Raw genomic sequence first — 16,620 nt, forward strand, 5'->3', positions numbered from 1 at the left:
GTATATATATAATTCGTTTTGCATATAACCAAGGAATATATAACGGAAAACAAAAGAAAGTGAAAACAAACGTGCCTTCCATGTTGCTCCACGTACCTTCCAAGTCGCAGCATTCCGACGGAAGTAGCAGAATGTATTCTGGAACCAGTTATAAATCTCGTTGAGAGTGAGCTGTTTGTCAGGCGACTCCATTATCGCCTGCCTAATCAGAGAGGCATACGTGAACGGAGGTCGAACGTCCGCCGACTTGTAGAACTCTCGGTTGCGTTGGATCTCTGCAAATACATTGAAAATATGACCAGACAAACGAGGAGCTATTATTCGACCAGTATTCTTTTGCCGGCTTTGTTATTAGCCGGCAATCAAAATCTGAAACGAATCGGTAACAGTACTTGCGTGTGCAGACAGCAGTCACGACTTTATAATTACGGCTATTGCTGTGTAGTCGAGTTTGACAAAAAAAGCATGATTTACGTCACTAGTAGGTACTATAGTAACATGCCTTGTACCTGCCAAGTTTCTCTTCACTACATGTATATAACTTGCTGACATTTGGACATGAGCTAAGGTTCCCTTTCCTTTAAGGATATTTGACAAAGGCACAAAATCTTAATGGAAATTATAATTACAAGCCTAACAGTTTTTTCTAGTAATGATTAGATACGTGGCATTGTTTATTATTTGTATGTGTAAATGTAGATGACTTTCTCTGTTCTCACGAATTGTGCATAGGGTCGTATGTGGTTGACGGGACTTGAAGTACCGGCTCTTGATCCCTTTCGACCAAAGGCTTGGACTTCCAGATCACCGCGTCAGCTACCATTTATGCACAATGTATTATATAATAGGTTGCACTCGCATGTAACAATTACCAAATCGGCGAGCTTACCTTCGGTGATATCCAAGTTAGCTCTCTCCGCGACCCTTCGCCGCATTGGGGAATCGGGAAATGGCTGTTGGTCGCTATACGGCAGCAGGGACAGCGAGCCTTTATCGCTGAGACGACGGCTGCCCTTTGCCGAGCTGGCCGTGGGTGGGGGCGGAAGGGGCGTGAGGGAGGAATGGGTCGTGGACAAAGCGGGTAGACCGAGGGGTGGTGGTGGGGCTTGATGGGACACGGGAGGGGCATGACCGAGGGGGGTGCCGTGCCCCGCACTGGGCGCCGGCAGAGGATAACGGAGTAGACTGGGCGGCAGGCCTTGCGGTGGAGGGGAGGGTGACACCGCGGCCTGGGTCTGCGGAGAGGAGGTGGCTGGCTTGGACTCGCTTGCGCACCGCAGTAGCTCCGAGCCGCCGCCGCCGCCACTTTGCAGGCTGCTGGCAGCTTGTTGTAAACCGACACTTGACCTGGCAGACGGCGAATGACTGAGATTGCCGGCTCCGCCATGGCTGCCGGCGCCGACGCTGTTTGAGCCAAGGCCGGCGGCGATCGTTGCCGATGCTGCTGACGATAGCATTGACGAGGACGTTAAGCCTGCTGCTGCTGCGGCGGCTGCTGCTGATGACATCGCCGATGATGATGATTTCGACTGGCCAAGATGCAGGTGCGCCATCATCGCCTCGAGTCGCGTCTTCTCTTTTTCGAGCTGCAGCTCGAGTTGGCTAACAACCTGCATCTGTACGCGCGCCTGTGCCGTCGAGCGGTCGTCGAGCTGGTGCTCCGTGTTCAGGTGCTTGCTGAAGGCTCCGAAGTCGGCACACTCCACCTCGCAGCCCGGCCATTTGCACACCCCATGACCATATAGGGGGTGGCTGGTCGCGTGGTTTAGGCCGAGCGTTAGGCCGGCAGACTCCTTTGACAGGGATCCGCCAGCTGCTGCGAGCGAAGGTGAAGTGCCGGCGAAGGTGAGGCTGAGGCTACTGCTCACGGTACTCACGGGGTTACTGGCACTGGAAGACTTCTCCTCCTTCCCTGACGACTGCGTCGCGGACGGGGCCTGGTACGGCGATCCGCTCAGGCTTCGCTGGTGTGCCCCGTCCGTCGGGGCCTGGGCACCATGGCCACTAGGTCCGACGCCATTGAGGGAGTGCTGCTGCAAAGATTGAGCCTGCGGTGTTGCCGCTCTGCTACTGTTCACTTGTTCACGACTGCTGTTGCTGTTGTTATTATTGTTACTGTTAACTGAAAGGCCATTCGCACTCGCTGCGAGCACGCTAGCAACGCTGCTACTGCTACTTGACGCGGAATGGCCGCGATTCGCGTCCCGCGAGCGCTCTTGTTGATGCTGCGAGTTCGTGGTGTGGCTGTGACTGGTTGGGCTTTGGGGGTTATTAGACGGACAGGCCTGGTGCGAGGAGGGTGGCACCAGGCCGCCAGCGCCGTTCGACGCGGCGGCAGAGGTGGGCGTCCTCCGATGGTGGGCGTCTCGTTCCCGTTGCTCGGTTCCCGACAATTGCCGACGCTCCCTGTCGCGAGAGCGATCGCGGTTATCACGGTGACCGCTGCTCAGCGACGATGAAAGCCGCGACTCATCCTTGTCATTGTCCTGGCCAAATGATTGCATCAGGCCAGGCATACCGAGCATGAAACTCCTATGCGCCATCTGTAGCTGCTGAACAATCTGTTGTTGTTGTTGGACGAGCTGTGATAACTGCAACTGTAACTTGCGATCGGGTTCGCAGGTACCTTCTCCATTGCTGTGTCCCTGGTTGGCCTGGCTGGCGGCCCCATTGCTCTGCTGCTGCTGCTGCTGTTGCTGCATTTGTTGAATGACTTGAGTCTGCTGTAGCATATTCAGTTGGAGCTGTTCTCCGAGATGCGGGTACATTTGTTCCAGCTGTTTAGTTTGCTGAAATCATGGATCGAGCAAGAATAGAGAAGAAAATAGATTTTTTGTATTATGAACATACCGACAAAAACTGAGAGAAGAAACAAAATAAATCTTATAAGCCCCGCAGCCGCCGCACCTAGTAGCACCAATCTGATATTTAGTCCCTAACATTCGTTAGAAAATGTTCATTTTTGATATACCGATTTTTCTGGCCTTTATATCTTTTTAAATATGCCTGCAATATTGATTTCCATACATTTGGGTTTGTGTGTCACATTATGCCAACGGTGTTGACTGCTCGAAGTTGAGGCGTTCGAGTCAATTACATCGGTGTGATACATTGACACGATATAGCTAACCAGTGGGCGTACCATAGTATAAGTGGTACAGCGACTAGTTTTAACTGGGTTGCAGCAAAAAAGAGAGATATCAGAGCCTCATTTATGTGGATGCACGTACAGACGCAGACCGCTCAGCTCCGTTCACTTTTTTGCGTCTCTGATAAAAAATCAGCAAGTAGAAAAATCTGCCACTAGACCCCTGCGTGCCCGTTGTGATATCACGTTGGGTCTACGACACTTAATAATTGAATAGATGAGAAGAATAGTTGGCGCTTCCAGCTTACGCTCACTCTACGATGACAACAATCCGTTTAATAATGTCTATTGAAAGTTTGAAACGAATATCCTAACGCATGTATCTATCAAGTATCAGACATGGGCACAGAGGGTAGCAAGTCTAGGTAGGGCCAGATGCTTGTCGGGTGGAGTTTTTGAAGCAAACTTTTCCCCTACGAAGGCCTTAAGTTTTTCTTTTTAAAAGTAATTTATTTTGGGTCTATCCTGTTCCCTTTTCAATGTTCATTTACCATCACATATGTCCAGTCCCTGACAGCCACGTGTACACAGTTAGCGATGAACTAATGGCCCACAATCGTGACGCGGGTAAACAGTGAGTGATTTTGTGAGTGCGCAAACTTAACAAATCCAGCCACGAAAATTATTCGGAGCATGCTCGACCCAGGCAACGAACGTCTGCATATTTATTCCGCGCTGTTAGAACGCTCGACTGATTGCATATACGTTAACACGGCACTCGGCATTGGCCGCGGTTACCATAACCAGCAGACCATATCTACTTGTACAACAGTAGAAGTAAATCAAATCGTTAACCTAACCCAGACTGTGGGACGCAATCGAAAAACCAAAAACAATACCCAACGCAACTGTGTTAGTCATATCACCAGTAACAGACAAACTATAGACATTTTTAATCCCAAGCGGACGCCAATGGATCAGAATATTCGATCGACTCAATCGGAACATTCATGCTCAAAAAATAAATAATTCCATGTTGATAATTTGGCCAGAACACGCCGCTCGCGTACATCTATCCATTCACTCGATGACTGGTTGCTTGTTACTTAAGCTTGATCTCGATATTTGCGGCATTATATCGGCTCAAAGACTATTCGACAGCTGTTAATGGTGGCACCTACCTGCTGCTGCAGGAGTTGTTGCACTGATTGCTGTTGGAGCAATTGGCTTAGCTGCTGAGGGTTGAGGCTGTTGAGGTTCTGAGCGAACATCTGCCGAACCTGATGCTGAGCAAGGGAGCTCAGGATACTCTGAGGAGATAACGGACGCTTCATACTGCCCGACAGGCCATTTAGCCCGTTGAGGCCGTTCAATGCGCCGAGACCGTTCAGACTTCCCTCGGCACCCTGCATCAGCGATGAGAGCACTGCTGACTTGTCAGCGCTCTCAGCCGAGCTTGCAGGCGACCACGCCTTTATGGCCAGGGGACTCTATAATTTGAAAACAACAACATCATACTGGTTAGTCTTATATATATTTTCCTTTCTACTACTACTACATCGTTGGTGCTAAGAATACGTGGACGACCGTAACTACGCTTAATATGGATTGATATTTATGAGGATTCGTGCGTTTACCGCTATCCGAACTCTATTCTAAACATAATGAATACAATACCCGGTCACTATCGCTAGCCTACTCCGTCTTCGCGGAAATGCGAGCTGACAAACACTTACTTCCAGACCTGTTTTAATTTCGAACAAACAGGGCAAGTTTTTTTTGTTATAGCTCTCCTAAAACCTATGCTATTACACAGTGCTTGGGCGAGGTGAACATCTTTGCATAAACAGGGACATTACCGCGTTTCACCTCATTGTGTTCATGGCCGACAGTAAGTAGGACACGTGTCACTAACATACACTCATCGACTTAATGTCTGCTGTCCGACCGCATGTGGAACACAACTTTGAAAAATTTTTTATCCAACTCCGCTTTCGACTTTCAAGTACTCATATCCTTATGTTGCTACAGAGCTACACTTATCGATCAGATATCTCGCTTATTTAATAGAAGCTTACCATATCTTTCTTGTACCAGCCTATGCCGGTGGTCGACATAAATATGATAAGCAATTAACAGTCGCAGCGGCGAGTTCAAGCGGGATATATGGCCATGCATGTATCACTTGTTAGGAAAGCAAAAAGATCATTATCTCACTGCTACGTCTGATGTTTTGCAGCATCGTCTCTCTCTCGGTAAGCTTTATGACACCCATAGATCGTGCCATGTGAAGACCGAACATGGTCTTCCGTTCTAAAACAGAATATAGTTCCCACAGCTCGCGCTTTGTGCCTAAACAGCATATACTAGAACAAGAGCCAGCAGAATAGTCAAATTAATAGAATAGTAAGAGAAATCGCAAGCCTTAAATATTTTCAATCAGCTCAACCTTTCCACCACCACCCCCCTTACCACCCGCGTTCACACATCTGCCTAACGTTCACTCACGAGGGCCATAGTTCATCCCTGTCCTCTCTTCACCTTAGAGACTAGCACGCCGGACCATTTACCCTCTTGCCAAACCTCCGCGTATGCCAAACCCGAGTCTGGACCGCATGGACGAGATTTCGGAACGCTAGAAGCTTGTCTGTTGTATCAGTAATTTGTTTCAGGTCTGCACCGTCCTCATGGTTTCATTGTGTCCGCCGTCCCACCTGTCTATCCGAAGGAGTCAGTCCCCTATTGCTTGAGCTGAATCCACTAAAGCCTTTGTGCCCCACATCGCAAAGTGAAAATCGCATAGAGCACAGCAAATGGGCAGCCGTTCAACCGACGGACGTCCATCGTTTTATACCCTTTGCAAAAAAGAGACACCATTTCGGCATCCGTTCCTATTTACGGCTGGTTGTTGAATTGTGAAGTTGAGGCTGGAGGAAACCTTCTTTCCGCTAGGCGAAAGTACAAACAAGTTCTTACATAGGCTTCACGAGCTTGACAGTTGAGACAGCTGAAGTTACCTCAGATGCACCACCGGCCAACAAACTAAAAAAATAAAGAAAGATAGTGGCCAACGGTAATTTCCGTTTATAGATGAAGTCTTACCAAGCATCTGTTGGCCGAAGTTTCTTTACCCTGCCTGGCAACACAGCGAGCGGACGTACGCGCGCACGCACGCACGCACGCACGCACGTACGTACGTACTTATGCACGCAAATGGTGCGCGTATAGATAAATAGACAGAAATCAAATGTATGTGTACTATGCATTTGCCCCCCCCCCCTCCCCCATTCCAACTTTTCTCTCGCTAATGGCACCGAGAAAAAATAAACAACGAAATGTTTGAAACGAATATATTTTGTGTGTTTAGCGAAATATGCTACATACACAAAACATATTTTCTTGTTCTATTATGGCTGCGGTTACCGACAAGAGCGTTTCAGTAGCGCGCTGGAGTCATTTTCCTGAACGTCATCTAGACTCATTTCTGGCCCCCCGACTGTGTCGACTGTCGTTCGGCCTACCATCGTCGTCGTTCTTGTGCTTTTTCTGTCATTGGCGGTATTCTTATTGTTGCTGCCGTTATAGCCGCGAGTCGTTCTTATTGTAAACGCGACTGTGGAAGTATATTTTTTTTTTGTTGCGAGACAGTAAGAGAATGGGGTACGTACAACAAACAGCATTGGCCAATGCTATTGACGGTTGAGTCGCTGTTGTTATAAATACGACTTGGTCAGTATAATGATGTGTCTTGCAAACGCAGATTGGACGGTTCTATTTTACCGGTTGGCATTCGTGAGCTAAGCGTAAACAATAAACGGCTCGAATAAAGTTCGTACAAACACAAAAACAACAACAACTAGGGCCAATAGCAAGCAACAGACGCTTTTTGCTATCAAAAATATAAGTAAACCGACAATGCTAGAAACGCTGTCAGCGACAACATCGACGCGGTAACTATAATGGCGGAGTAGTTGCGACAGAGAGACACAAACCGGCCAACGAATAGATCAATGAACAGTAACGTAGTGCTTGCTGGTCGATCTTTTCCTCCTTATCCTCTTCCCTCCCCTCCCGTCCCCCGGATTCTGTTGCTGATGTTAAACGAAATCCATTTGCAGTATAGGACAACACCCCTTCTATATGTGTTATGGAATGACAATGGCTGGCGGCGCGCACGATAGAGCCGCCGTCGTTACCTGTTCGTTTAATTTGTTGCATTTCACCGCAGAAGCTCAACAAGTCAAGCGCTGGACGCTGTTAACTCCAGCACGTTATATTGTCGAGGAGTGATAGACGCGCGATATTTATTATATTATACATGTACACCCGCAATACAATAGGTGCGCGAAACGAAAGCGAGCTGATCACCGCAGTCTAGCTCTCCGTTATTGGTAAAGAAATAAGATTGACCTTGTCAGAGCATTCTGCCCCTGAGCCAGCCGCCAGCTAAACAATTGACTAACATGTTATTGTTGCTGACTGGCTAAATTGATTTATTTGCTATCTATTGTACACTCAGTGGCCTGCTACACTGCATATAACACACTGGTCATATAAAACGTAACGAAACTAGCTAATTCACAGATAGAATATATTTGACAAGCACGATCGCAATATTTGGCCTTTAAGATCGACTATCGAGCGGAAGTTACCTTAGGTGGCCAACCTCAAGACTTCTGTGACGACCTACAATTCGACAGCTTCATGTCTACAGTAAATTCTCATAGTCGGTGATGCTTAAATATATTGGTCTAGTTACGCATGGATTACTCATCGTAAGAGAATGTTCCGAGAAGACTCCGCACCGAAGATTCTACGTGCGGGAGAAGTAATCTTCATATCGAAAAGTACAGAAAACTATTTCGGCTAGCTGTGGCAGAAATCACAGTAACGGCGCCTTTTCTCAGCGGTCAAAAACGGTGCAATAGCGTTTTCATTATCGTAAAGGGCGAGGTCCGAGAGCTGCCTGCTCGTCATATCAGGCCATACTAACAGGTACAGGCAAGGCAGCATTATGAATCCGCTGTTGCTGGCCATTTGATGCAGCGCTATGATTAACGCTGCTGTTGAGATCAGGGCACACATGTGTATACGCGAGCGTATGCATCTGTGTAGGTGTACATACGTGTTTGTGAGTACTAATGACTGCCTCCACACTACATCTGCTCCGAAGTCCTTCCCTCTCTCGCTGTTCCTTTACCTCAATTCCATTGAGTCAGCAACAACAACAGAAGTGTTGATGATGGCTGTTCTATGTTCGGGCTTCGCTCTGCATTGATGCAAGGTAAGGTTCACGTGCAACACACACTGAAACATACTGGTGTATATATATACAACGTACGATATTGTGTAGCAGCACTATTGATAGTATTACTGACACATCGTTATAGATTGTTTCGCGTCCCCGCTCTATTTTCAACTGGCGCAGAGCTATTGTTTCGGCATCGGATCCCTATTGTCATCAGGGTAGTGTAGTGGCAGTTCTAGTTCAAGCTGTTGTAGAACTAGTAAAGTTTGCACTATTGTGGCTGTGATTGTTGCTATTCTGGCTTCTATTTCTGTTATTGTTACTGTTGCTACGGCTGCATTAGCATCGCTTGCCAACGCCCCCTGTGTCTTTCCCCTATTGGCGTGCATTTTTGCCCTTCTATCGATATCCACATATATATATATATTATTCATCTTATTCCTATCGCTATGCCTGTTGTTTTGCTATAGCTATTGTCGATGGTGACGGCAGTGGTGGCGGTAGCGTTAACTTTTTACTCGGCGTCATTTCTTCATTGCGCGGCTCGTCATCTTCGCGCTGTTCCGGTCTGCTCTTTGTCCGTATTCGTGAATAGTCCAATAGTTCCTCGTCGCTGTTGTGCACGCATATATACATACATCTCTTGGTTATTTTTCCGCTGCCGCTGCGCTCTCCCCTAAGTTTGTTGTTAGTTGCACTATTCTCGTTCTGTGATTACTGCCGCCTGCGGCAGCATCATAGGCGGCAGAGTCATCCCAGCGCAAGCATCCAGTATTTACCGATATTACCGACTCTGCTTCATTCAGCGTCACTGCCGGTTCCCCAGGTTATGGTTGAACCTGACGATGTCTCAATGGTTGTAGTGGCGGCAACGGCGGCAATGATTTTCCTCTGCTATTGTGACTCGCTGGCCGCTAACGCGCTTATGTTCGGAGTTAGAGTGACGTGAGTCCGTGCGTCGAGAGCTGTACGCGCATAGTTGGACGTTACTATGCCTTTGACTATTTATCTTAGCGGTTTTTTTTTTTTTTTTCGAGCGTTTCTGGTGAGTTGTTTTCGTTATGGTCAGCGAAGACGCTCGGTCAGAACAGCCTGTGTGACCGACTGAAACCATTGAATAGTTATGTCAGCTCGCTGAAGCGCCAGCGCCAGCGACAGCAACGCCGGCGGCTCCTAGAAATGGCGGGCAGGCAAAAACCAGCCGCACCAATAGCTGCAGCGGCAATCACAGGGTGTCCTGTTTATTTTGTTTGCCGGCCAAAACTGCCGTTGCAGTTACCTCCTGAAATTGTTGTTTCTTATGCCGGCTGGCCAATGGTTGTTAGCGCTAGAGGTCGCCATATGTATTCGTCCCGAGCGGCCAGCAATGTCACCCTCGTCAACAACAACAGCCGCCACAGCCTGCCTGCTTGTTTGTCTGTCTGTGGTAACGGTCCCGGTAGAAACAGTATAGGCGCAGTAACACGGGCGACGACAGGCTGGCGATAACGCTAATAAGTCTCGATCATTTTGGAATCGCCAGAATAAAAAGAAACGTACGAAACTGCCCAGCGCAAAGTAACAGCATCTCACTATATCACCGAATGGCATGTGCCAGACATGAATCAGGGGGTACGGGAGCCGCGGATGAGGGGGCGTCGACGTCGACTGGAATTGGGGCTCCGTCACAGGCACTGACGCTACAGCATTAGTTGTGCTGTTGCTGTTTGTCAGGATCACCTCATTAGGATGGCCACCTCCGAACGTGGTGCTGTTGGCAAAAGCTACTAGCGAATAAAGAGAAGGCATAAGACTAGTCGAATGGTAAATAAGAAGAGAATAATAGCGCGCCCAACAACAATACTAACCGGTAAACTAATCAAGCTTTGTTATAAGGACACCTTCGAAGTAACGAATCTCTCTTCCTGTATTGTAGGAAACTCGAAGGAGAAACGCAGGATTGTTAACTTCACTTCTTCATTGTGGCTTCTGTTTACGTCTTTGGGCTTTTTATTAAAATCTAACATGATTTTTATTGTTGTTGCTGTTGTTGTCGATCTCCGGACATCGATGTTGCCGTTGCTACGCATTGTCTGCTGTCAATATTGATGGCGTTGTCCTTTTCAGGACTACAACTGCCAGCACTGTTAATGTGAACGAAAATAGATACTCGCTTCAAACGGAGACCTGCGTACCAACCCAGTGTCGACAGGTAGATGCGCCTGCAGTATACCGTTGGCACGATCCATCTGTTTTCTGTCACAATTAATCTACTTCACTCAACTTTTCTGTCAATTTCGACACTACCGCGAGCGCGATCTCATCATACGATTCATAGTTCATATCGTGGCACCCCTATACGATGTCGAATTTCCACGACAATTTCCTAACTTAAACTATGCTCTACGTAGCAATTTTGCTGTTGTTTTTTTTTTGCATTTTGTTACTTTTATTCTATCGACAGTGCTCGTCACATCTGGACCCGTCCGTGCATTGGAAACGTGGTAATGTCCCGCACTTCTCCAATATGGGCCTCATTATATTACAGAACATAGTTCCCACATGATGAATATGAAATAGTTAGTCGGCTGGATGTAGAGATACACTTACGTCTATTTATATCATTGCTTACACCAATCGTGTTCGTACCGAAAAATAATAACGTGCAATTAAAAAATTTGGTGCGAAGCTCGTACGTATGAGTACACGATTCTAGACGGCCTCAGTTTGCGGCAGCGCAGAATGGAGTTGCTATGACCTTCATTACCTCACCAGCTACGTGGCGACCTCGGTAGCGGCAGCGGCAAGATCAGATTGAACGTAACACGGCAATCAGACGTATCTCTTACGCAACTAAGCGCCATTGTAGAAATGCATACGTTCACTACGCGTATTCACTGCTCTACACGCGCTTAGAGCACGTGGCGTTTGGGTCGTCGATTTCAGTGCCTCGTGCGAGTATTCTAACAAATTTATTTCTTCAGTTGAAACTCAGACCAGACTGTCGCTCTGGAGTGTGCTAGCATTGCAGCAGTGCAATATAGCTAGACAGTCAACGATTGGTTTCGTGCGTTCGTTGTTTATGAGAGGAGCATTATTCAGACGGCCTTCGAGCAAACAACGGGGCGTAATATTATTAGCAACACCGTACAACAAAAGATGAGTCAATGAAACCGCATTTGTTGCCAGATCATTATTATCATCATGCTGACGTTTCCAGAAGTCTGTCGTATGTGAGGCAAGAAGTTCATCGAATGAGGTTGTTGTGTCGTATAAGATGAATGCTAGTAAATATCGCGTTAATTAGTACAGTCACCACCATTCGAAACCGCTTTTCCGTAGAAGCCTCACATGTTGCCCCTTTTTTTGAAATAAATCGACGACAAATACAAGATGTATTGCAGCGTTCGAACGAACCGGATAGAAGGCCCACTCAGGCGTGGAAGCTTAAAATTATATAATTTTTTTAATATTTACGTCTAGGATATCTCGTTGACGGCAGTTGCATAAGCAGGTGACCGCTCTTCCCGTCAGCTTTGAGTTTGACACTTCCGCGTTGTCAAGGGTTAGCGAGTAGAACAGGGTCAAATATAGCGGTGTTTGATAGACAAAGTTAACCATCTGGGACGTTCTGGCTGATCAAAGTCGGACTGTTGCAAATCATTCATTTCTGGGCTGAATTGGGCTAAGTGAACATAGCCCAGCTGACTGGAGTAATTCAACAGCTTTATTGCAGCCTGTGAAACAAACTCAACTAAAACAGCAACAGTGAGTCTAATGACATACATAAGTAAGTAGTCGGAGCCTTCGGGTCGCCTAGCTAGAAGACCGGCACGGTCGTAGTGACCCACCTTTCTGGAAACTTTTTTTGTCCTAGATGCACGATTCCGTTTACGGCTCAGGATCCTATATATATATATATATATATATATATATATATATAGAGTTACCAAAAAGTAACACTCGGCTGAGACTATGCACGCTTACTGTTTGCCGGAACAGCGTGTTTCAAGCATAGCTTTCAGAAAATGGTAAAGAACAAAAGGGTAGGGGCAGGGCCGGTAGGACAATAAAAGCGCAGGTAAACAAAACACAATTTTTATTGCTTGATCGTTTCAGTTATCATTGATTTGATGCGTTGCTTGCCGTGTCTATTGTAAATGTTAATTTTACCATTACTTCATACGCCTCGCGCGGTGCTGCTGAGTGTTTCGTTGTCGCTATTGCTATAAAAGTATCATATCATTTCACTGCATAACGTTTCCTCTACAAAGCCTTGGACACCGAACGCGATGAGAGTTGAAATGTACATCCGAGTTAAAAACTATAGCTGCTACCGACGTGTATAGGGAAACCGCGCGACTCTCTCTGCGTGGAAAAGCTCCTTAACCAACAGCCTGTATAGCACTGATGCGTGAAAGAAGATCACAAGGAATCTCTCTTGCCTATATTCAGGTGTGTAGTGATCACACTCGACAAAAACATCTTGGTCCTCATAACGTGATTACCAGGAAGAGGAATTAGGACGTTTATTGGATGCGATGGAACACACGGTGTGCCGTATGCGTCTATCAACAGTCGCAGAAACGAGTCCAAATTTTGTTTCAGTATATTCACGGCGGTATAAATCTATTGCCATGAATCTAGCGAGCTCATCTTGCAGGTCGGTGAGCACAAACATTATTTTCTAATTTCAGGAGATATCGGACGAAGCGCATAGCAAAATGAAGGTGCACCAAATCGTCCTATTGTTCTCCTTGTTTCTGAATTGCTCACTCATTCGAAAAGGGCTGATGTTGCCGGCTCAGGCTCAGTAGCGTTATGCCGAAAAGCGTTGGCGATAACAGAAGCAGCAGCACAGATCCATCATAAGGCCGATAGCGACGGCGAACCAGCCAATTCTTCTGTTAAGTACCACCAGCGATGCTGCTGTCGCTCTCGATCGTGCTCATACCTTATACAGAGATGTATACTTTTCAAGAATTAAGCAGTCAATTTAAGAATCAAACAGAAGTTACATGTCAAGCTCGGAGTTGTGTGGTCGGCTCGACCCGACCGTTATTTTATTGGTGGTGTGGTTGTTGTCGCTGCTGGCATTATGCTGCGAGTCGATTCATTTTTACCATGAAGCCCTAATTAAAGTAGTAGCGGCGGCGGCGGCGGCGGGGAAAATGGCAGAGCGGGCTAAAGACAATCCACTCCTATTGCTGTCGTTACCTGCGCTTTTTACCACACCTTCAGACGCTGCTAGGTCGTTTGCGCGCGCCTGATCAGTCCGCTGTCTAGTATATGTTCTAAAATTGTTGTTGGTGCGCCTCGTTGCTGGCGACTGTAGCAATGATCTTCTTGTCATGTTTAGTCTTCGCTGAGACAGGCAACGAATCATGTACGCAAAAGATGCAACCGCAAGAGGCCACTAGACCGTAGCCTGTTGCAGCGACAGGAGCTCGAGCAGCAGCTTGCACGGTGTTATATGATATTGCAGATGAAGATCGGTCGATTGTTGCTGTTACAAACTTCATTATCTAAATCATCATGTCCCCGTTTTTGTTCTTTTTGGCTATACGCTTTTCGTGGCTGTGTTACTAGCGTTATGTCTACTATTCGATCGGCCTGCTGATTCGCCATTTCCTCTGATCTTTACCCCATCATTTTATCTGGTCAGCGTCATCGTCCTCTGTCTTCGTCATTTTCATTCGTGTTGGACTTTGGTCTGGCTTCGACATTCGGCGCGTCTTCATGCTATTCCCGTTCCAGAGTAACCAACAAAACTGTCCGTTTGCTGTATACCGCAACTTCACTTCGCTCGCCGACGGCCCACGTCAGCGGCACGGGGGATGGGATGGGGTGGGGCGGGGCAGGGCAGGGCAGCGTTACTTTTCTAATGAACCGTCTCCATCCACGTGGCTGCGCTGTTTTTTTCTTTGTTTTTCTTGTGTCTGTATATGCGCGTATGTGTGTCGTTCCACGTGTATGCGTCAGTCTAGGTATTCGCGTGTGGAAACGTTCCTATCAGGAGTTGTTTGCACAGTTATGACAACTGGATAGGCTAGTGCATACCATCGTAAGAACGATAACAGCCCTACTGATAAAAATCGGTGTTATTGCTCGTAATCTTGTTGTAACCGATGTTGCCGCTGATACAGTTGAGTGATTGAATTGTATTGTTGGCCTTGTGGCCTCTTTTGTAGCAATACTAGCAGCAGCGCTTTGAGCTGCGCCTTTAACCGAGAAGTGAACGATGCAAATGCTCGCGTCTTCTTGATTCGTGTCTCGGTGTTGTTTATCTAGACTTAAAGCCAATGAAAACCTGTCAGGACCACAGTTAACGAGATGGCTTCTTATTTGCCTACTTCGTGTCTATCGATAATGTTTAGATAAATCTTTAATCTCCTTATCAATATTACCACAAAACTATCAGTTATTGTTGTCAGTACCACAGTCTTGTATCTTATCTACACCTAAAGATTTTAGCTTTTTTAAAGAGAGAGCGCAAGGACAGGACACAGTGAGGATTAACAAAGCCAATGTTTCTTATATATACATATATATATATATATATATAGTAGGAGTGTTGTTGTTAGCTTGGGAACTGAAACGGCAGCATGATACAATACTAGCAACAGGAGTAGTTGCAAAATCTATTGTAATGCAAGCACAATTTTCTGATGATACACACATGTAAACAACGACGCTTAGCAAACAATTCCAAATACGTTGATAATTATGACGTGGATGAAGTACGGACAACGAAAGCGGTCCATTGTTACTACAACTGGGTAGACGACGGTCCGACAACGTTTTTATTGACCGTGAAGAACGAGCTCGGATACGGCAAGAAGCAAACAGAGTCGGCCAGTAAACGAGTGACGCATTCTCATGAGCATCCAGTTTCTGTCTGTAATGCAATTTAGGCATGGCATATAGCCTAGTCAGCCGTCTGTCTCCATCTTTGCTACAATGTCTATTGAGAAGCTCATGCTTTGGCGAAATTCTCCTCGTGCTTTAGCCTAGGTCAGTTCATGTGGATAGGTGAAACTAGCGCCTATCGTCGTCCGTTACCGATTGGTTGCGATATCTGCAATAATTACCCGTATCTCACATCAAGACACGCCGAAGGCCGCTGATCGAGACCCACAATTTTAAACAGTCCATCTAGCAGCGGGCACGTATTGTTGTTATCGACAGCTTTACAGTTCGAAAATGTTTGTAACGCTGAAGTAGAATATAAAGTTACTATGCTAACCGAGGACGTGTTTCCAATTTCCAGAGCAAGCAAATGTCCAAGAATATAAATATATCCTATATATCTAGTAACAATATGGCACAAATCTGCTAATCAGAACCATTACAAACTATATATAATATAAAAATATAGAGTGTGTACGTGTAGCCGCGCACTACGTTTTTATATGCGTTTGCGCCTTCGCACTGGCTGCCTGTAACGCGGGCGCTGAGCTGTTTCGCGAGCTGACGGTGTTCTACCAATGCCAAGGATTGCTTATCCCTAATGGAGTCATTTAACAAGCACCTTTCAAGAAATTGCGCTTGGTAGCAGCATGACAAACGACGGTTCTGGCGCCAGACAAAAGCCGGCAAGGTCACCTGTGTTAGTAGCGCCGTTCGAATGTATATACGACTTCAGAGCGGCCGTCGATAATATAATACGGGAGCCGTTACTAATCTGTAGTCACTATAATGGTAATTATAGTAACACAGAGTAGAAATAGTGATAGGAGTCGGACGCGCGGACTGCGCCCCGCGCCTCTTTTCTTACGAATAAATTTACCTAATTTGGTTCACTCACTTAGGCTGTAAGGTAGCTATAAGTGAAGTACACATTGAGTTCCTGCCAACCTAATTTGTTACCCTTTTCTAGTTACTTCATTTGGCTGTTCTAGTGTGGGGGCTTAGTTAAATCTGGATCTATCTAGCTTGTTTTTGACACGTCTTCACACCGTGTTTGTGGACAATTATTGATGTTAGTCAGTTGACTTGGTTTCCAGAACGCATGTCAATAGGGCCAACCGTCGGCCGACCTCTACGAGGCCAACGCAAATCGAGTCGGCCTTCAGCCGTCTTTAATATATGTTGCGATTGAGAAAATGCTGAGCTATTGATCCTGCTTTTGAAATGGCACCGAGGATTAGGGTTTTTGAACGAATATTCTTCATACTTTTTTATAACAAATATTGGTACTCATACTGCATCAATTGAAGATTGACTATATTTTCAGCATGTTATCAAAGCTTGAAATATTTGTCTCTCGTTTTGTTTTATTATGTTAAGTACTATAGTTGTATAT

At 46.3% G+C, this 16,620-nt stretch overlaps 1 protein-coding gene across 4 annotated transcripts in view; it reads right to left on the reverse strand.

Annotated features, from left to right (window-relative positions):
* The window catches only part of FoxP (forkhead box transcription factor P), a 116,902-nt gene that overhangs the window by 8,047 nt on the left and 92,235 nt on the right, over positions 1-16,620 (reverse strand). For 3 of the 4 annotated variants that reach the window (XM_022840301.2, XM_086970075.1, XM_086970074.1), the window contains exons 3-5: positions 4,270-4,578; positions 890-2,789; positions 76-275 (exon numbers count right to left, since the gene is read on the reverse strand). In XM_022840301.2, the coding sequence (XP_022696036.1) occupies positions 76-275; positions 890-2,789; positions 4,270-4,578 (2,409 nt within the window). The remainder of the gene's footprint in view (positions 1-75; positions 276-889; positions 2,790-4,269; positions 4,579-16,620) is intronic. The other variant, XM_086970076.1, reaches the window with a different exon arrangement.

This window comes from Varroa jacobsoni, unplaced genomic scaffold (assembly GCF_002532875.2).
Source record: "Varroa jacobsoni isolate VJ856 unplaced genomic scaffold, vjacob_1.0 scaffold_857, whole genome shotgun sequence".
NCBI lineage: Eukaryota > Metazoa > Arthropoda > Arachnida > Mesostigmata > Varroidae > Varroa > Varroa jacobsoni.